The sequence below is a fragment of the Chanodichthys erythropterus genome, chromosome 9, assembly GCF_024489055.1.
Source record: "Chanodichthys erythropterus isolate Z2021 chromosome 9, ASM2448905v1, whole genome shotgun sequence".
In the NCBI taxonomy this organism is placed as follows: domain Eukaryota; kingdom Metazoa; phylum Chordata; class Actinopteri; order Cypriniformes; family Xenocyprididae; genus Chanodichthys; species Chanodichthys erythropterus.
The window spans coordinates 37122513-37145484 of record NC_090229.1 but is presented as its reverse complement, the minus strand read 5'-3'; the positions used below and the strand labels follow the sequence as shown (position 1 = coordinate 37145484).

The window sequence follows — 22972 nt, the reverse complement described above, 5'->3', positions numbered from 1 at the left end:
TATTGCCATTTTGAAAACATGCTATCATTTACACAAGTCATGTAATTCATAAGTGAATGTGACAAAGATTTGAGATATTACAAAAGACTAATAACACAAGTCACGTTACTCGTATTATTAGAATGGGAGAAAGTACAACGCGCAATATGGCGGAATAAGGCCCGCCTTCTCAATAAGAGCTAATCGCTGATTGGTAAAGTCATCGCGTCACTGCAGCGGCAGTTAGAAGCTCCGGTTTCTATAGAAACAGTCAGACATTTAGGACTGCGCATGCGCATTAGCTTGATCCAGCCTGAAAAATACATTTTTTTTGTCATTATTCGAGCGTTTAGAAACAAAATTTATGAGACAGTTGTTGTCAGATTTCAGGTTATTTGAAATAGGAAATTTAATCGAAAGTTTGACAAAACAGCTGTGGAGAATTGATGTTTCCCCATTCAAAGAGATAGGAGCTGCACTTCAAAGATGGCCGCCGAGTGAAATTACTTGTCTTAAAGGGACTTTGATATTACATATAGGAATAAGAGTGAATGTGTGCATATTTTTAAAGTAAAATATTATTTGCAAATAATTTCACGATGAAAATTTGACAACAAAACCGTTTTTATTATGTTTTATTCCCTTTAATCCCCTTTAGATCCCCTTTAAACCTTATTTTATTCCTTTCTTTATTTAATAAAATTAAATAAATAAAGGAACATTGAAGACATCGTTACAGGACAAAAGCAGCAGCGTCTCCTCACTCCAGATCGGCAGGTGGCGATAATGAGCCTTTAAGCTGTTTGACAATCGCCCATACGATTAGAAGAAGAATCAGCCTACAGTTCTGTAAAACAAAAATGGCAGCGCCGATGCCGGAGGGTTTGCCGAGCACACACGTGGAGAAAAAGAATAAGAAACAGAAAAAGGTAAACATTATCAAGCACTGCTCTGGTTACAACTGCTGTCGCTTTTCACACAGCGCTGTAAATGTCCTTGTTGATGTCGGAAACTCACTGTAACGATTAGATGTTGTCATCATCGCTCAACTCATGGCTTCTTGATTTAACTGCTTTATTAAAATACAATATTATATATACAATATATACAATATTATTTACATACTTCATCTTCTGTAATGAGCATGTGATGAATTAATATTCATTAATGGAAAAAATCCTTATTGAATAATGAAGTTCTTGAAAAGAGAAATTAAACTTGCAGCATTAACATTTTCACTGCTTATTAATATTTGAAAACCTTTTGTCCCACTAAAACAAAATCCACCAAATCATTTGCAGAGACTTATTACTGTTTTTATTTTTATGAACTTGTTTTAAACTAGATTGTCTTTTACACTTTATTTTAAGATGTCTTTGTTAGAGTGTAATTCTACATTTAAGTACTGAGTAACATTAATTAAATTACATATTGCATATAATTATGCATAATTTATACATATTAAATGTAATGTGTAACAAGGACACTGTAAAATAAAGTGTTGCTGGTTTTTCTTTACCATGGACAGTCTAATTTGTCATTTATCCACTAAGGTAAACATTGTAAATATTGTATAGCATTCAGGCACAGTTGTTGTCATGGTCATTTGTTTTTGTTTCCCATGCAAGACATTTATTCCTGATAGGAAATGTAAAAAAGAAAACATTTATGAGCTGATTTCTGAAAACATTGATCAATGTGTTTGGCTTTTCCTCTCTCAGCCCTCCAAACGCTATTGGGAGAAAACAGAAAACCCCGACCAAAGGAAACCAGGGGAAGAACAGAGCAAAGATGCGCAGAAACAGAATAAAGCTAGACCGATAAACAGGCCATTAAAAAGGAAGAAATTTGAAGGTCCGGAACAAGAGGTGAGAGTTTGTTTTTCCATTCAGTGACTCTAGTTTATGATATTAATATCTTGAAATCAGATCAATGCTTCAAATTATTAACAATGTTTGTGGCTTTTAAAGGCGCACAGAGTCATTTTAGTTTGTTGCACCTGTTTGATTTGATCTATCAGCACATGTGGAGCATCACACAAATACTAGTACTCATGTGCGAATTCATTTCTTTAGAAAAACTTAATTTAAACTTTATAAAGGGCTGTCACACTTATGAAGTTGTCACTTATGATGCAACTAATTGTCATACATTGTGTGTTGTTTGTCAATTACAATGTGAGCCTAAAGTTTAACTTCTTTTTCATTCTTCACTTAAGGGGTAAAAAGAAGTTCGAAATACCTTTTGTATCAATATACCGTTAGCGACCATCCCATTTTTCCTTTGGCTTTTGGCTTTTTGCAGAGAATAAGCTCTGTGACCAACAAACGTTTATGATCCTAACATGTTTTGATCGTGATTAATCTTCACAAATGAACACAACTCTTATGAATTTTGGAGCCTGAACACAATCAGAAGAAGTCAAAAGCTAAACGAAGGCTGTGAATGAACAACACCACGGTCACATGCCCTTCTCATCGGATCATATTGTTCATTTAGAAACTGGACCCTTTTCCTGGTGTGGCTCCTGTCCCAAAAGAACGGCTCCAGAAGTTTAAGAGAGGAGAGAAATACAAATGGGTGAGTCCAGATATTTCTGACATTGTCCAGATGCAGTCCTGTGTATTTAACATTGTCTTAATCGCAGTTAGGTATGGGTAATATGAGCAACAACTATTTCAATAAAATGTAATAATGTGAGATCAAGCATTGACTTCTGGGAATGTTCTTTTACTGATATTCACAGAAATTTTACATATCACTGTTTCTAATCTTTCAGATTGTTGTGTCAGATCAGTTTCATTCACCAAACGTTCATACGCCATTGATTTAGATTAGCTGACACATTATCTGAATCTTTATGTGGACTGCGTTTGTTTCTCTCTGTTGTGATATTTCAGCATCCAGATACCCTGAGGAAGCTGAAAACAGCCATCAAGTTCTCGGAGACGGTGTCTGATCTCGCTCAGGATCAGGCTGCACGATTTGATCTCCTGCTTCCAGAGGATGCTGGGTAATGTAGTTCACACATTGTGGCAGATGAAAAGAAGAATGACACTGACTATAAACACACAGAAATATGACTCTTTCCCCGCTGTAATACTGTAGGGGGCGCTATTATGCATCTTCTGAAAGAGTGCTGAATCTCCTGATCAAAACACAGGTGAAGAAGAAGCAGAAACAAGCGATGGCATTTGTAGTCATGCATATGTAAAATAACGCGATCATCAAACATTAAACAGCATATAAATCAAATCTGCCTAACGTTACTGAATGAAATGATGAACACAGGAAGTGGTTAGGACTGTGAAGTAGACTTGTGCCGATATTCGGTAATGCGATAAATCGCGATAATGAATATGCACGATATTGTAATCGTCAGCACTTCAGAATACCGTAAATAATAATTTATTACCAATTAATAATTTTTTATAAGGCAATTAAGAATACTTTACCCATCAATCGTATAAAATGCACAACACCGCTGTATTCTGCGTCAAAAGGACTTGCGCTCAGATGTAAACAATCCCAACGTGCACGAGAAGCACATGGCGGAACCAGTGAAGGAGACGAGCTGAATGAAAGTGCGCGTTCACTCTCTGACAGCAGAGGGTGCTGATGGAACAGCGGTTACCACGGAAACCGTGCAAACAAAGTAACTGTGCTAGTGAAGTTTTTAAAATGCTTCAAACAGCCATTCATTTTTTGTAATCTCAGTGTTGTTCATCACAGCACCAAATACTGAATGCTTAAAAAAGACTTAAAAGGATATTTATTTTCAAACCTAAACATTTTTATATTTTAATCTGGACTACAACATGCCCTAATGATTAGAAATGTTCTGATTATTTGTTATTGTTCAGTAAAACTGTGAAAACATACAGCTTCATTAGTTAACATGTTAATTCATTATCACTAAACTGACAATAAAAATACTTATAAAGTATTAATTATTATTAATTAATGTTAATTTCTTAGTTACTATTTAATAACATTACTAAAATCAAAATAACTTATTTAATGGACCCGAGATAAAACTAACAATGATCAGTTGTGTTTCTAAACTAACATTAACAAAAAATAACACTTTCTGTAACAAATGCAGCTATTGCTCAATCTTAGTTAATGCATTAAATAGAGTAAAGTGTTATCTGTTGTTCTTTATAGCCTAATTCTTTTGCATTTTAATCTGTTTGAAAATTTCAGTCATTGTTTTTGTTTTATTACAAAAAGAGTTCTTAAACCTGTTAAACTGACAAAAATGGTTTTGCAACTTATTTTAATATTGTGATAATACCGTATACTGTGATAAAATCGCAACATGAAAATTTGATACAGTCACATGCCTACTGTGAAGTTTTGAGGTGTTGATGGATTTCAACTCCATCTGTGTTTTGAATCCGATCCAGATGTAGTCTTTGACAAAAACGTGATTTTTCTTAGCTTTTTGCTCAGTGTTGCTTTTTTATGAAAAAGTTCATTTGCAAAAACATATAACTCCGTTTTTATTAATTCTCATAAATCATGTTTATTTATTTTTTTTATTGTGCATTCCAAGTAATATCAGTCAAACTGCAGTTGGGTATTTCCCAATATAAGTGTTGACATTTGGTCCTCACAAGTATAGCCGAAACAAGTACACACAAACAAACACAAAAGGACAAACAAGGTTTCAGCATGTAAGACTTGTATAGTGTACAGGGAGTTGCAGGAGTCAAAATGATAAATCCTTGATCACTTTTAGTCAGCTTTGTTGAAACTCCCCTCAGCTAGCGCATCTTTTGACTAGATGCCTTGTCACCTGATCTGAATGCTGCATGCTGATCCGCTAAAACTGGCTTATTGGTTGCTTGTTGGTTTATGCTGTGAAACGTGAACTTGCTATGCCTTGACAGTGGAAAACATATTTAGGGTTCAGAACGTGCTGTATGTGGAGAATAACGCACAGCAGTCAGTTCATTTTTTTTTTAAATGAGGCGTTTATCATTTATTGCAGTGTTCATACAAAAAACAATGCATGAAGCTAGAATAAAATGTTTTTTTGTTTGTTTGTTTTAAAAGCAGAGGGTCTGTTCTTTATTTTGATTATTACATGTTCAGATATTTATACAACAAAATATTCTGTTGGGCTTTGAAAGATTTGTGAAAATGATCAAAAACACTGGCAGAGGCTGGCAACTTAAAAAAATGCTGGTAGGGAAAGAGGTTAAAAAAAAAATAGTTAAACGAAAAATGTCTCCAAAAGAGGAAAAAATGGTCAGAAGAGAGAATGATTTGCTGTCAGCCATTGTATTTGAAACCCTCACACCAGTGGGGGTTGCACAGACTAGTCGACTTTAATGCCCTGCCATGACGTCAACTAGTGACTGCTCAAGACCTACAGAGGGTGTAAAAGGATAAGAAATCTTTTAAATCCACATTTCACAACTGTAAATGACAAATAAATGTGTACTTTGAAAGCGCTTCACAAGATATGTTTGATTATACCATCTGGATGGTCAGTATCAATCAGATGATGTTAATCGCCGTTCTAAACTAATGCGTGCTGCACTGTAACGCACACAGCAGAGCGTACATCACATACGTTGCACAGATTGTGCACACAGAAACATTCAGGAGTGCAGAAATGTATTGTCAACACTGTTCTGTAATTTATCAATAAAATAGCTTAGAAACTGAAAAGTTTTAGCATGCATTTCTTAGTAACTGGAACCCACAGCTTCACGCTGCACAGGTAGAATAAATTCACAATCACGCTCTCACTAATGCATTCATATAAATGTAATCTTTACTGTGCTACTTTATCTGATTTAGAGCGAGCAGAAATCTGTGAGATATAACGACCCAAAGACAAGAACTGATAAATATGAGCTGTTATGTAGAAGCAATAGCCTTGTGGGAAGCGCTGTGTCACATGGAAAACAGAAATAAGGTCTATAGGTAAATAACTATAAGATAGATCATGTTTTAGGGTCGTTTACTTCAGATTTATTCATGCCCTACTGATGTGGATCCAGTGAGTGTGACATGTTTACAACAAATGTGGAAACAAAACACCTTTACATATAAACTTGTGCAGTCATATCTTTGCAAGCACAGACTGTTTTTTTGTTTAGTCACTCTTTAATCTATATATTTAGCATCAAACAAAGTATGTAATCTTTTTTACATAAAAAAGAGTTAAGATTATAGAATAAAAAATCTAATTAAAAATGATTGCACAACAACCCAGTAGGTGGCGATATGCACTAACAAAGTAAGTGCATATCCAAAGCTTGTCAGTGCCTGCTCTAAAAACAAGCTGGATTGAAAAGATTAGCTTGGACATTTGGTTTAAGTGTGTGTTTAATATTTTGGTGAACTATTCCTCATACAGTAAGAGTCAAAAGTTTGGAAACATTACTATTATTAATGTTTTTGAACAAAGTCTCTTATGCTCATTAAGGCTGCATTTATTTCATAATAAATGCAGAAAAAAACAGTAATATTGTGAAATATTATTAAAATTTTAAATTATGGTTTTCTATGGTTTTTAATTTATTCCTGTGATCAAAGCTGAATTTTCAGCATCATTACTCCAGTCTTCAGTGTCACATGATCCTTCAGAAATCATTCTAATATGATGATTTATTATCAATGTTGGAAACAGTTGTGCTGCTGCATATTTTTTTTGGAACCAGTGATACTTTTCAGGATTCACTGATGAATAAAAGGTTAAAAAGAACAGCATTTATTCAAAATATAAATCTTTTCTAACAATATAAATCTTTACTATCACTTTTTATCAATTTAACACATCCGTTCTGAATAAAAGCATTCATTTCTTAAAAAAAAATAAATAAAAAATTACTGACCCCAAACTTTTGAATGGTAGTGTATATTGTTACAAAAGATTTCTATTTTAAATAAATGCTGATATTTTTTTAACTTTTTATTCATCAATGAATCCTGAAAAATGTTTCAAAGGTTATAAAATAATATGAAGCAGCACAACTGTTTCCAACATTGATAATAAATCATCATATCAGTATGATTTCTGAAGAATCATGTGACACTGAAGACTGGAGTAATGATGCAGAAAATTCAGCTTTGATCACAGGAATAAATTATATTTTAAAGTATATTAAAATAGAAAACCATTTTAAATTGTAATAATATTTCACAATATTATTGTTTTTTCTGTATTTATTATGAAATAAATGCAGCTTTAATGAGCATAAGAGACTTTGTTCAAAAACATTAAAAATAGTAATGTTTCCACACTTTTGACTGGTAGTGTATATTCATCACATTTAGTAAATGTACACATACATAGAGCTAATATCTATCTGTTTGCCTGTCATCAGCTTCCTGGAGGGAGACGAGGATGAAGACACGTGTACAATCTCTCAGGATGACATAGCAGATGCTGTTGACATCACTTCTGGATCGAAGGTGAATTTATTTGAGCTCTAGAAACTGCATTGAGGCCATTAATAAACAGTAGAGCTTGTTAAAAATCAGCATGGTTAATCAAACATGTAGTGCCCCTTACACACATACAGTCTTTACTGGAAAATTTACATTTAGAGATTGTATGTGAACCGGATCTTTTTAGGACTACCATTAAATCAGAATATGATTACCAGTGTGAGTATGTGTGAGATGAGGGCACACTGTCGTCAGAAGTCTGCTCTGGGCCAATCATAACGCTCTGACGGAGATGTGATTACTCCGCACTGTTTACAGTTAACTCAGCTGCTTTTGAATAGTTTTAGTTCTATTTTTTGTTAAATATGACATTTAGAAAGTGAACAAGCGGAAATGGTAGTGTAAAGTATTGCACAGATTTTTACAGACCTTTGCCAACTACAGTGTTTATGTCCTGCTGCAGTCGGATATTCACTTCATTTGGTGTGTGTTTTTTTTCTTTTTCTCTCCCCACAGTACTTCAACTTGGATCTTTCCCAGTTTGGGCCGTATAGGCTTGACTACAGCAAAAATGGACGGTATGTGTTTATACGCATGTAGAATGGATGGATGAGTAGATGTACTTATATTAAAAGGCTCAGTAACAAATAAGAATGAAAGAAACATTTAGATATCTATTTGTTTTTTTAAACATGTCAAGTTAACTTGTTTATCAATAAAGGATGGGGAAAAAGACTCTTTATGCGGCCCATTATTCATAGCATTAATATGTACAGGCACTCATGCAAATGTTTGGCATGAAGTGAACCAGATCTTAAATAGAAACAGCATTATGCTGTATATAGCTGTTCACACCATGAACAAATTTGTACTTGTATTTATTTATTTATATATATATATATATATATATATATATATATATATATATATATATATATATATATATATATATATATATATATATATATATATATATATATATATATATATATATATATATATATATATATATATATATATATATATATATATATATATATATATATATATATATATATATATATATATATATATATATATATATATATATATATATATATATATATATATATATATATATATATATATATATATATATATATATATATATATAATATTATATATATATATATATATATAATATTATATATATATATATATATATTATATATATATTATATAGGGTTAGAACACCTCAGTATTTATATATTGTCTGACAGTTGGTTATATACTTTTAATATAATTTTAATACCTAGTAATTACATTTTTGTATTTTCTTGGAACAGTTATAAATATGTTAACGATTGAACAAACAAAAGTCTGCAATTAATTGGCATCATATTTTTATTGACAGACAACCCTGATCTTTCCCTCTTGAATATCACTGTTTTCACCATAATTAAACTTATTAATCCAAGTCAAAATCAAATTATCAGATTTTAAGGAAGAAAAAAAAAAGTCATGAGTGTTGTCATCAATGTACTATGGACATTTTAATCCAGAAATTGAAAATGTGTTAATTATAGAAGAGGTTTATTTAAATTGCCTTTTTATTGTATTTATTTATTTATTTTTTTAAATATGATCCATAACAATTATTTGTCTGCAACAGGCACCTGCTATTGGGTGGAAAGAGAGGTCATGTGGCCTGCATCGACTGGCATTCCAAAGACCTAATGTGTGAGGTGAATGTCATGGAAACGGTGAATGACGTCAAGTAAGTGCACAGACACATCTATTGATTTCTGTCGCACGTTTTGAATTCTGATGCACAATTATGAATTAGTTTTTATTGCTTTCAGAATTTTCTAAGCTAAGCATTTTGTTGTTATTGTAAGTGCACGCAAATGAAACTAGACCCTTTCGGAATGTGCATTATTCTTACCTGCATGACCAAAAATGGAGTATCTTAAATTGTTTCCGCTGTTATCAGGAAAAAATATGCCAGTGATCGCGCCGGCGCCTCTGTGTCTTCCTGTAAGCACGCTATACTTCAGCTTCCACACTCCGTACAAACACTTGGATATGCGGCTAATAATAACGCACAGAGTGAACGGTCATGTGAAGTTGCTACTTCAAATGCTTGTTTCAAATGAAAAGACATATTTGAGGTTGATGGATGATATGCGAATATTTAGATTTCCTCCCCGACATACTGTAATTACCACAAGGACTCACAGACTGCATGACATCACTTCCTGTGGAGTTTTTTTTTTTCCTGTTTTTTTTTTTTTTTTCATTTGCATAAAAATGTGAATGTTATGATATTCATTCGATCATCATTTTCATAATACTGTAGGGTTTTTTAATACTTTTTTTGCTGCTTTCAGCCACCCCATCTGATGCATTTCCTCAGCCAAAGCAAAGCTGCATAGCAAAAACACTGATTGATTCAAGCTTTTTTCTGGGCATCTCTTGAGCCAAAGCAGGAAGTTCTTTTCATTGGACTGACACATTTGAAATGATTTCAGTTTTGTAATAAAGTCAGTCCAGATTGTTTATGTAGGGTTTGTATCACTATCCATGTATGTCCTACACCCCTGTGAGTTAGTAATGAGTAATTCTCTTCGTCTGTTCTCATTTAAAGCTCACTCTGCTCATCGTTCTCCCTCCAGGTGGCTTCACACAGAGGCCATGTTTGCTGTGGCACAGAAGAGATGGCTCTACATCTATGACTCTAAAGGCGTGGAGCTCCACTGCATCAAGAAGTTCAACGACGTCTTGAAAATGCAGTTTCTGCCGTACCACTTCCTACTCGCCACTGCGGTGCGTCAACAAATACTTTTGGCAAAACTTTCAATTTATTTAAGGCTTTGTTAACCTTGCAGCCAATTCCAAATAGATATTTCACTGTTATTTCAAAAGTGCTTTGTTCAGTGTCCATGCGCAGCTTATTCGGTTCAGGCTGTTCCAGAGTTTAGGAGCCAGATGTGAGAAAGCTCTTCCTCCTTTGGTTGACTTTGATATCCTCAGTCCTATGAAAACTCCAGAGTTTTGTGACCTTAAAGAGCATGATGGATTGTAGTTTGATATAAGGCCCTAAATGGTCCTTTAAACAATCTTCAAAGCAAGCTGCAATATTTCTAATCGATACAGAATTTAACAGGTACCCAATGTTGATAAAATTAGAGTGATATAATTGACACGGTAAGAACTCTAGCAGCTGCATTTTTGGACTAAATGTTGTGTCTATTGAAGATGTGGAGTGCATTGCAATAATCCAGTCTTGAGGACAGTTTCTGTCACATATTGCACCCTGATCTTTAAAGAGGACCTATTATGCACTTTTACAAAGTCTTGATTTTGTTTTGGGGCTCTACCAGAATCGGTTTCATGCCTGAATGTTCAAAAAAAACAAAACATTATTTTCCCCAAATTACAGTTTTTCCATGCGTCAATAATAATATTTTTACCTTTCAGAGTGCCACAGGGTTTCTGCAATATCTGGATGTGTCGGTTGGGAAAGAGATCGCAGCCATCTGCACAAAAATGGGACGGCTGGATGTGATGGCACAGAATCCCTATAACGCAGTAATTCACCTGGGTCACCCAAATGGCACCGTCAGTCTGTGGTCGCCCAAACAGAAAGAGCCACTCGTGAAGCTGTTGTGTCATCGGGGTGCTGTTCGCTCCTTAGCGGTGGATAAAACTGGCACGTGAGTATCACTGGCTGAGAGGTGTAGTTCTTGTGCTTTCTGTGGGTATTGAAAACTCTCCGGCAATTTTTCAGAAAAAGAAATCCCACTGAAAAAAAGTGAGACAAAACCACAAAATGTGGACCAATTATCTGAGCGGCCTACTATGTGTGTTATAATGCTAAATGCATCACATTTTATTAAAATTAGGCATGAAAAAAAAATCTTTTCTTACCTATTGTGACGTATATCGGAGTGAAATGACTTCTGGAACAAGAACAAATGTAGGGCATGTATTTATTTTTCAAAATGATGAAGTCTTTTAGAATAAATACTGCAATATTCCATACACTATAATTGTACATTTTGATTTCATGGTGACTTTAAAAGCTGCTGTACGGACGATTTAGCCCTCTATTGGTTAAGCTGTAAAACTGCAAAACTGTTGTTTTGACTCTTTGTAATAATGATGTGACAAAAGTTAGGCAGCGCTGACATTGGACGCAGTGATTGCTAGATATCTTTCTGTTGAGCAAGAAAAAGGCCATCTCCGGGCAAAAATGAATAACGTGAAAATGACACTTTTTTTTTTTATTTGCTATATTTTACTAAATGTTATTCCACATCCTGCCCAAGCTTTTCCTCCTAACAATATGCAAATGATAGGCAATGAAAACAAATATAGTGAATCTATGAAGGCTACTATTTATATAATGTGCAAAAAAGGATTGTTAGAGTTTTTACAGGTTTTACAGAACCTACATTCGATGTCATCAACAAATGTAAAATGTATATTTTAGTCAGAATTATTGTGCTTACATTCTGTCATGTAAGTTTCGTCGAAATCTGCAAATTTTAATAGACGCTTGCATTCAGGATGCATCAAAATGGAAATGTAAGATAAATGTAAGATTTTAACTGTGTTAAATATTTAAAAAGCACACCTGACAGTCAAGCAGAATTATGTTCTTTAAATATGTTTGTGATTCAAAGAATTTTCATGTTTGGGACAATTTGGGTCATGAATTTTTCCTGCAGCATCTCGTTCTGTGTCTTTGCTATTTTTCAGATGCGTTTTGTACATATGTGACTCTCTGATGTTTTCTGTGTCAAATCTGTCTATTATTTTCATTATTGATTATTGACTTATTTGTTGCAGCCCTAGACCATACCTTAATGAGTTCATTGTTTCTACATCACATTAAATTGATACATTGTTAGCTAACTGCATTGTTTGTATATGTACATTTCTGAAATTACATAATTTGTACACAGTCCCTTCTGATAACAGATCAGTCTAAATTGTAATGTTGACATGCATTTCCTGTAAAGCTGCTTGGAAACAATATGTATCGTGAAAAGCGCTATACAAATAAATGTGAATTGAATTGAATTTAGACCAATAAAATGCTGTATTTGTTTATTTCAGGTACATGGTGACGTCAGGTCTGGACAGGAAGCTAAAGGTGTATGACATTAGAACGTTTAAACACCTTCACTCCTGTTTCCTTCCTGCTGGAGCCTCTTGCCTGTCTCTGAGCCAGAGAGGACTGCTTAGTGTTGCTACTGGAGATGTCGTACAGGTAGTGCACATGGACACATGACACACACAAGTCCTAACCCAGCCCTTAACAATAACCTATCCCAATCAGACCAGCACACACATTCAATTGCAGTAATACCAAAATAAATCAAGTAACCTGTATTTATATTGTGCTTTATACAATACAGATTGTTTTTAAGCAGCTTTATAGTGATAAACAGGAAAAATTACAGAATCAATGATGCAAACTTCATCAAATATGAGACAAATTCTGCTGTACAGCAGCTCTAAAAAGACAGTAGTGTAATTATTCAGCTCAATTTAGTTCAGTTGATTCAGTTCAGATCAATAACTGTAAATTTCAACAATTTAGGAAAACTTAATTTCAGCTATAACTTAATAAGCAGCTCTACTGAATACAAAAGTGTCATTATTTACTTTGAGCCACTACAGTGTTGATTCATCAGTTAAGCTATATATTATGCTGGTGTTATTGCAGTCAAATCGATAATAATGTTGAATATTATGTTTCTTTTAAACCCCATCTAAGCAAGACAAAGTCAGTCTGAAACTGCTTCACATTAACCTTAAGATAGAGACATTCCTTTATTTCTAATTCACTTGTGAAGTCAAAACATCATGCACCATAAGATTGAATTCTATATATAGGGAATAATACCAAAGACATAAACCACTGCAGATACACAAGTTGCAGTTAGGAATAGTACACAACAATTTAATAATGTATAATACTATTTAAATTGTAACATTGAAACAAACATTTTCTATAAAGCCGCTTTGAAACAATATTTGTGAAAAGCGCTATACAAATAAACTTGAATTGAGGTTATAATACTGCTAATAGCTGCTATTAAGCCTTTTTCAGACTGTCAGTCCAAATCAGTATTTTGTGCATATCAGATTGCAATCTGATCAGATTGAAGTGTGAACAGCAAAAGAAAATCACATGAAATGAGATTTTTACAATTCTGTTTTAGCTACATTCACATGTATTTTGAAATCCTATTTAAAAGGGACCTATTATGCCCCCTTTTACAAGATGTAAAATAAGTCTCTGATGTGCCCAGAGTGTGTATGTGAAGTTTCAGCTCAAAATACCACACAGATAATTTTTTATAGCATGTTAAATTTGTCACTTTTTGGGGGTGAGCAAAAAAATGTGTGTGTCTCTTTAAATGCAAATGAGCTGCTTTGCTCGGCCTAAGAGGGCGGAGCTTCAAGAGCTCGTTCTCCGGTGTCAGGATTCAGTCAGAACCTGACTATAATGTCAGAACCTGTGAATATATGCTGCATGGAGATAGAACAGGTATAGTTTAGTTAAATTACGATTATAACTTATATTTTCGTCTTGTTTTTATCCATTAGTACAAGCCTGTTTGCCGATGAGTTTTATAATGTTTATTGTACTTTACACAAAATATGAAGCATCTGTTTTCACTCTAGAAAATCACTGTAAGAGTTTAATAAAACACAGTGTAAGTGAGCATTAAAAAATTATCCATAAACTCTCTCTCTCTCCCTTGCATTATCATCAACATACACAGCGAATTACACAGAAACACTCGTTACAGCTAACAGTAAACAAATATATACAGACCTTATGCCTTTTCGGGTGGTGCTTAATAAACTGGTAAACTTTATATCTGTAAATCAACTCTGATGAACTGTAATAAAGTGCTCTCACCTTCATTACTGTCATATCCAGTATCACTCTGGAGACTGTAAGCTGGATCACGAACAGTTACTGATCTATCCTTGAGAAAAAACTTTTTAGCTCAACCTCTGTTTTGTATTGTCCCTTCGTATTGACATTCATTCACAAAGTCCGGTGTGAAATGATTCGCGCAGACATAAATGAATTTCGGTAGAATTGAGGGAGCATTTTCTTCAAAAACAAAATGAATCCACCTCATCTTCAGCGGCTCAGATTTCAGGAGTAAATGGAGAGAGCTTTGTGGATTAATCCATCCAGCTACAGAACACCTAAAACACTTGGGAGACATTCTTGTCAGTGTAGAAATGGCGGACTGTGTACAACTCGCTGTGTACTCGCTCAGGGCGGTTCAGTGTTAAAACGTCAGTGTCTGTCAACATTCGTGGGCGGGGTTTGTGGCTGAAGTGACGTCACACTGCCAGGGATCTGGAAACGGCTTGTTCTGAGACACTGCTTATGATTTATGGGGATTAAAAAAAAGGAGTGGGTTGATTTTTATCATTATAGGGTGGTTGTGTACACACACTGCCAACACACATTTATGTCCAAACACCATGCAAAAGTGAATTTTGCATAATAGGTCCCCTTTAAATGGCATTTTTGTCAATCCACTTCATTCTGACTACTGTGATCAGATTTGAGTGGTTTATGTGATTTTCTTACACCATGTAAAATGTAAACATGTCAGACGTTGTTATATAGGAAACATGCTGAAAGTCTCTGAAGAAACAAGGTTGTTTGTTGAGCTGGTGATGCAGAAAATTACAATATAATGGAGATGTTTTGAGACCGGCAGAGATGACGGCACAGAATAAAGCCACATATTGTCGTGTTGCAAATAAGAAACATATGTATTGCAAACCCCTCCACAATGCTGCTGTTTTTTGGCGTATACCTACCAACACACCATCATTGCCATAGAAACCAATGCAGATATTCCCGAAAATGAAACGCTACACTGGACACACATCTGATCTGGATAGTCCAATAATATAGATCAGATTCCAATCGGATACACAATCAGATTTGAACTGACAGTGTATGTATCCATAGGTTTATCGGGACGTTTGTGGAAGCAATCCTTTAACCAAACCTTACATGGCTCACCGCCTTCGAGGGCAAGTTTGCGGTGTCGCGTACTGCCCCTTTGAGGATGTTCTGGGAATCGGACATGGACAGGGCTTCACCAGCATGATCGTACCAGGTAAGACACAATGCATCAGTTCACGCAAAGAACATGTTCACTCCTTCATTCCTGGAGTCTTACACTGGACATATGAAGTTAAGCTTTTTATATCAAGAATAGGAGACTGTCAAATTACACTCTTTGATTTGAGACTAGTAATAAACTCTTATATTAATAACAAGTGGCATATAGAATTCGATGAATGCCACGGATAGGCATGTGCCAGTATCAAATTTTCATGTTGTGATAATTGCTGAAGCTTTTATCACTGTATACGGTATTATCTCGATATTGAAATAAGTTGCAAAAAAAAAAAGTGTTGTCAGATAACAGGTTTAAGATTTCTTTTTCTTATAACAAAAAACTCTGAATGTTTAAATACAATAATGCAGTACACAAATTATAAAGTAAAATGTTTCAAACAGATTAAAGTGCAAAATAATTATATAGAACAACAGGTAACACTTTACAATAAGGTCTCATTTTTTAACGTTAGTTAACGCATTAACTAAGATTGAGCAATAGCTACATTTGTGACAGAAGGCATTATTGTTTGTTAATGTTAAGAAACATAACTGATCATTAAGTCAGTAGTAAGTATTTGGTGCTGTGATGAACAACACTGCGAATAAAAAAAAAGATTGAATGGCTGTTCAGTACTGCAGCTGCTTTGTTTCCGGGTTAACCGCTGCATTTTTGCTGTTCCATCAGCGCCCTCTGCTGTCAGAGAGTGAACGCGCACTTTCATTCAGCAAGTCTCCTTCACTCGTTCCGCCATGTGCTTCTCGTGCACGTTGGGCTTGTTTACATCTGAGCGCGTGTCCCTTTGACACAAGCTCATTGTTGTGCATTTTATGGTTGATGGGGAAAGTATTTTCTTAAAATGCAATATAAAAATTGTAATAATTGGTATTAATTATTATTTATGGTATTTTGAAGTACCCATTGTAACAATATTGAGCATATTCATTTTCGTGATATATCGCATTACAGAATATAAAGTATGTATATATATATATATATATATATATATAATATTTATTTGTATCTGAACACAAATTAAGATATTGTTGATGAAATCTGGTGGCTCAGTGAGGCCTACATTGACATAATTTACACTTTGAGATGACCAGAAAGCAACTAAAGACATATTTAAAACAGTTCATGTGACTACAGTGATTCAACCTTAATGTTATGAAGTGACAAGAATATTTTTTGTGCACCAAAAAAACAAAACAAAATAACAATATTATTCAACAATATCTAGTGATGGGTGATTTCAAAACACTGCTTCATGAAGCTTTACAAATCTTTTGTGTCGGTGACTCAGAGCGTGTATCAAACTGCCAATGTCACGTGAACCATTAAAATTTCGAAACTTTTCAAAACTCTTATGACGTAACAAAGCTTTGTTTACTGAAATCACGTGACACTTATACCACTGATTCAAAACAAAATATTCATAAATCTTTGAAGAGCTAATCAGTGATCACTGACATGATTCACTTCAGATTCTTGAATGTGTCTCTCCAGGTGCCGGGGAACCGAATTTTGACGCCCTTGATGCAAACCCGTACCGCAGCGCTAAGCAGAGACAGGAATGGGAGGTCAAGGCTCTGCTGGAGAAGGTGCAGCCTGACCTGATAGTTTTGGACCCGGGAGAGCTGGGTAAAATCGACAAGGCCACCTTTGAGCAGAGGCACAAGAGAAAGGTTGAGTCGTTGGTAAGTTCAACACTGCTAACTGCACTAAATACATATGGGGGAGAACAAAGTAAGCAGGAATTAGCAGTGGGCAAAATGACCAAAATTAACTTTTTATCTCAAGATAAAGATATATATCACAATATAGCTATTTGTTTTTATTTATTAAAAATATATGGAGTCCCTAAAGGGACATGGTGAAGGAAAAGCACATGAAATGGGGGAAAAAATGTAACAAATAAATATAAGAAATATTTTTTCCTTCCATCTCATATTTTTCCCATCATGTCCCTTTTGAGGCTCCATTAAAAATAAGCAAATTACAAAGTTTTTTTACTTTTATTTTTTTAGGTTCAGTAGTTTTATTTAACATGTATTAAATACTGCAGAAATTAAATAATCAAATGTAAAACACGGCTTAGTATGAATTATTTATCAATTGATTCTTACTAAAGATACAAAAGTTGTTCAGTCAAGAGCAGTGAGTGATTTTTCTCTTTGTGGTTAAATTAACATTAATGACGGTTTACACTCTGTTTGCATTCACTTCAGACATAACCGACTGTGTTTATGTGAATACTCCACTCGGCTTATTGTGCTTTATAACTCTTTTTAACCTCAAGCACATTCATGCATGTTTCTTTATCACCCTAAAATGTCAAAAACTAAAGTAGTACTGTTCAGTTGTTTATACATAAAAGGGTCAATGACATGACGGGTCTTTCTTTGTTAAGGCCTTAATAATTAGAAAAAACAAAGATATGACATCTTAAGTATATACTCTTTTATTGAATCCAAAAGGTTTTAATTATATTTTGCAACATATAAAGGTATTTTAAAGATTTTGAAGTGTCAAAAGGTCATTCGGTTTAACCGTCCAAAAGCCAATAGAGCCATTTCATTTGTGATTAAAATATGTAATAAATGTATTTATTATTTGTTCTGGCATGATTTTATAACATCATATATCAACATAGTGCAAAATGGTGTTAAAAGAATATCTGGAAAAATAAATTTCATTGATTTCATTTGGAGTTACCGATAAAAGGGAGCATTTTGGATCAAGTCATGTGGTCAATATCATGTGGCAGGATGTGACATCATTCAGACACCTGCAAAAGACCACATGGTCGTGAAGTAAAGAACTCTTTAACTACTTGAAAAATTCATGTTTTTGTTCATACGCATGTCTTGAAACATCAGGTCATTTGGTACAATCGCTATAAAACATGGAAAATATTGTAATATTTTAAAAACTTGTTCTAAATATAAAATGTTTGATTGTCATTTTGCTAGATATCAGCCTGTTAGCATTGTTTGAAAATATCGTCATTCGGTATAACAAAAAGTGTCGGTAAAACTGAAATTTTGTTTAAACCGAATGACTTTTTTAGTGACAAATTTTGTCCGTCTTGTAAAAAATGACAAAAACAGAGTTAATCGATTATAAAAAGCCAAATAATATCATTAACACTTAATAAAACTTCAAAATTATTCAAATTATTCAAAAACTTCAAATTGTCCATTGTTTTGGGTTTTTTTTCTTACTTTTAAAAACCTTGTCAATGACCCAAATAACAAATTAATGATGCACTATTCCACTCCCAAGTCGAATCTTTAAACTTTCCATTCACCATTCCCATAAATATTCAGAGTATTTGAATGTTGTGAAAAAACAAAACATTATGGTTTCCTGTGGAGAAATAGGGTAGAATAGGTACATAACATCCCAATGCTGATAGCAAGAAGTGACAAATGGGAAACTTGAATGCCATAAGCTTAGGGATGCTCACATTGACCGTTTAACCGTTAACCGAAAGTAAGAATTTTAACCGATTAATACTATCAGTTAAACGTTTTTTTTGTTTGTTTTGTTTTGTTTTTTTTGCTGTTTGCTGCATGGTTAAAGAAAAATATGCTATATATACCTCTCTCTCTCTCTCTCTCTCTCTCTCTCTCTCTCTCTCTCTATATATATATATATATATATATATATATATATATATATATATACCTATAACTCGCAGGGCGTTTCACACTTGCCAGACATATTTCGCTAAGCAACAAGCAAATTGAAACGAGCGAAAAGAAGTACGGACCATTTCGATAGAAAGGGTCAGGCGCGCCGTTGGAACGAGGGACAGGGGGGTCAGGACCCCCGCAGTTTTGAAAAGACAGAAATCGACCCCCGCACTTTTGATAAGGGCTGCTTCAATCAGTCACAATATATCATCTTTTAGCTTAGGATATTTTCTTTCAAATGAGACCATTTTCACGTTTCTGTGAGCTTTCGTTCATAAATAAATCAACTGTTTTGTCGCAGATGTGAAGAAGAGGAAATGCGCTCTCGAACAGAGAAACACGCGATCTCCAAGCAATCGATCACAGCGTGCTAACGTTTTAGGACAGGTTGATGGTATATAAATCGTGGCTGAACGTTAGCGTTTGTCAATCAAGCAAAACCGTCCATTCAGAAACCGAGAAATTTACACTTTAAGGTAAGAGGCTGATCTCTCAGATTGACCCGCGAGCTGGCTTGACTGAAGTTTTCGTGAGGATTTGTAGTTTATGGACTGTTTTGAGTTCGGTATCTAGGAAGTTAAAAGCATTGATGGCATCTATAAAAGAGATATCTAAAAGCGAAACGAAAATTATTGCCTCGACCGGCGACACAGTGGGGAGGACGCACGAGAGGAGACCTGCGCGTTTAATTGGTATGTGTATAGCTACTGTAATACTGCATTTACAAAGCTTATCAGTGGCATGCACTTTGATCACGAAAGTGAAAGTGCCTTCTGCGGTCGCATCGCGGTGCCCCCGCGTTCCCATTTCTCTCGATGTGAACCGTGAGCTCCAGTCCATTACAATTTAGGGCCATGGTATACTTCATTTCCCGCATTCCGCTCAGTCTCGTGCGCGAGCCTTTCAAAGAAACTCCTTTGCCCATGAGCGCGGAAAGACGCGTTCGGTGTGCACACGTGCACCGTCCGTGGTCATAACAATAACAATCCTTGAGGTAGGCCTGCTATTTTTATTTGACGGAAAAAATGTCTAAAATACCGGTTGTTCAAAGCTTCAATGGATTCACCGTGTTTTTGTTTTTTCATCTTAATTTGTTAAACATTTAAGTGAAAAATATTTAGTGTAGGCCTATTTATTTTATGCCTTTTATTTAAATTATTTTTTTTTCTGTTGTCAGAAACGCTGCAGGTGTGTGACAATTTGATAATGTGAATCCAGGTTCTGTTGTTTATCTGTTCTATGCTGCTGTTTGCATGTTAAAATAAACCCGTGAAAGACACAGACACTCGTCAATTGTATTTTTTATTTAATGTCATAGCCTATATATGTCATATTATCATCTCATATAGGCTATACAATATTATAATCTTATCAGTTAACGGTTAATAATCGGATAACGAGCGTCGGTTGTCGGTCGAGAAATTTAACCGAAATGAGCATCCCTACATAAGCTGCAACTTGTGAATGGAGATTCCTGGTATTTGTGGATGGGGATGTGGGCTGCTGCAGTTGCTGAATTTGTCTCTGAATTCACATGCAATAGACAAGAGGTTTGAAGGACCCGATCCAACCAATCGGCTACTCAGGATTTGCCATGGAGTGCCCATAGTGATAGGAATTTGGCCTGTGTGTTACCTTATATTCATACCCCAGTGAAACAGGAAGTTATGGCTTCCTACTTATAGACTAGAGTTTAATATAGACCATTCTATTCAAGCAGCACTGTATATACCAAGGGTGCCAATATTAGTGATAGAAAGAAAAAGAAAAATCAGTTTGATGTCATTAGTTCTGACTTTGTCTTGTCTTTGTTTCAGGGCTTTGATCCATTGGGAAAAGAGCCATTTAAACCCAGAGCAAAGAAGAAAGGAAGAAGCTCGGCTGGTGCTGTGGAGAGAAGAAAGAAGAAGGTCGCCTATGAGGATCAGAGGGTATTTCCTTTTTTTTTTTTTTTTTTGCATTTTCTAGCTCAAAAACTCCTAAGGATTTTTGCAAAGCAATCACCACTTGATACTGATAATATTTTTGAGGTTAGTTATAATCCCTAATCCAGAGTATTAGACTTTGGTGTGTTTGGAGTCACAGACATGACGACGCCTCGTGTAGCTTGTTGAGAACGTTTGCTAAGGAGGAGAGGTTACGTCTCTAAACAAGCCGATTCATTTTTGGCTTGATAACAGGTAAAAAAAAAAAAATGACAGCATACCACATCTAGAGGCCAGAATATCGTAGACTTGAGGGATATGCACAGCAAAATCTGTAAAACTTACCCACAATCCTATCTCAGCATAGTGTTTCTCTTTTACTCTCTGTTCACATCACTTCCTCTCCATTTTGATTCTGCAGGATGTAATTCGAGAGTCTGTACAAGAGAAAATGGAAAAACAGAAAGAGCTGGAAGAGAAGGCCAAAGCGATGGAGTTGGAAAAGAAGACAGCTCTTGATCGGTTCAGGAAGTAGAGCGAAGATCCCTGACTGCTGTGAACATGAGGACTCACTCATTGGAGAATACAGGATTCACACAGGCTCGTCTGTTGCGCGTTTGAGGATGCTGTTGTACGAGAAATTTTTATAACAAAACCTCTGGGGGTCTTTTCTAGTGTTTCATGATTGTGTACAAAACAAAGCTTTTTGCTTGATGAATAAAATACCTATTATATCTACAAGAAAATGCACATGTATTTATCTTTAAAGACCCGGTTTAAAACAACACTCCAAAAAAAAAAAAACTAACTCATTCTTGCATTATTACAGTCTAAACCTGTATGAATGGTGAATAAGGAACATTATGCTTAATTTATCCAGTTCGCCTATCGTCTAATAACACAGTCATACAAGTTTGGAATAACAAAGGAAGTGTTCAATGATAACCGCTTTTTCATTTAGCGGTTTTGGAAAGATTATGTAAAATGAAATTCCAGGACTTTTTCAAGATTTTTTTTTTTTTCCAAGGACTAACAATCTCAAAAGATCTCTAAACAAGAAACCCTAAACAAGGTAAATAGATATATAAAAATACACCAATAAATCAAATTGGTAGAAATAAAGTACAGCACATGCAAATTACGCAATGATGGTGCAAATATGAGAACATTAATAAATTCCAAGAAATTTCAGTGCCATATGTTATAACAAGAAAAAACAGCATTTCATGTGTAATGTAATGTAAAGTTATTCATTTTAACTAGTTATTATAATAATTTAAATAAAATTATTTATAATTATATTATCTAATTACTTGCTTGCACTAAAACTAATGCTTATACTTTAAGGATTTTTTTTCTACACAAATTACAGGGCATCCAAAATAATATTGGCATACCTGATTTTGAGAAAGAGTCAGTCTGTTAGCGATTTTTCAGCGCTTTCATTGCAGGTTATGTTTTGCCAGTAGGGGGCAGCAAGGGACTGTCTTAATGAGTTAGTATGTTTGTTCGAGATGAATTGGTGCTGTGCAGACCCATCGGTGTACGATGTCAACGGACTACGAGAGCAATTCAAAAGCATAAAGCAGGGCTATTCAATTACAAATTCAGTTGGGCCAGATTTTCAAACCAAGAAGGTTAGCTGGGCCAGTCATTTAAGCGACGAAGCAGCTCGTAACGACAAATTTTAAAACCAACACAAACAAATTTATTGAAAAACATAAGGTTTATTCATTGTTTCTCTTTTAACTTTGATCAGTTTGCACATCTCCGGTTGTAAGACGCAATCAGGGCG

At 34.8% G+C, this 22972-nt stretch overlaps 1 protein-coding gene across 1 annotated transcript; it reads left to right on the top strand.

The window, feature by feature from the left end:
• Positions 1 to 777: 777 nt before the first annotated feature.
• wdr46 (WD repeat domain 46) lies at positions 778 to 21940 on the top strand. Its single transcript, XM_067394096.1, has 14 exons — positions 778 to 908; positions 1701 to 1847; positions 2479 to 2559; positions 2880 to 2992; positions 7326 to 7413; positions 7906 to 7967; positions 9041 to 9145; positions 10044 to 10194; positions 10849 to 11084; positions 12493 to 12646; positions 15395 to 15545; positions 17061 to 17251; positions 21070 to 21183; positions 21599 to 21940. Exons 1-14 carry the CDS (start codon positions 840 to 842, stop codon positions 21710 to 21712), a joined length of 1776 nt encoding a protein of 591 aa, XP_067250197.1. The 5' UTR covers positions 778 to 839; the 3' UTR covers positions 21713 to 21940.
• Positions 21941 to 22972: the final 1032 nt, after the last annotated feature.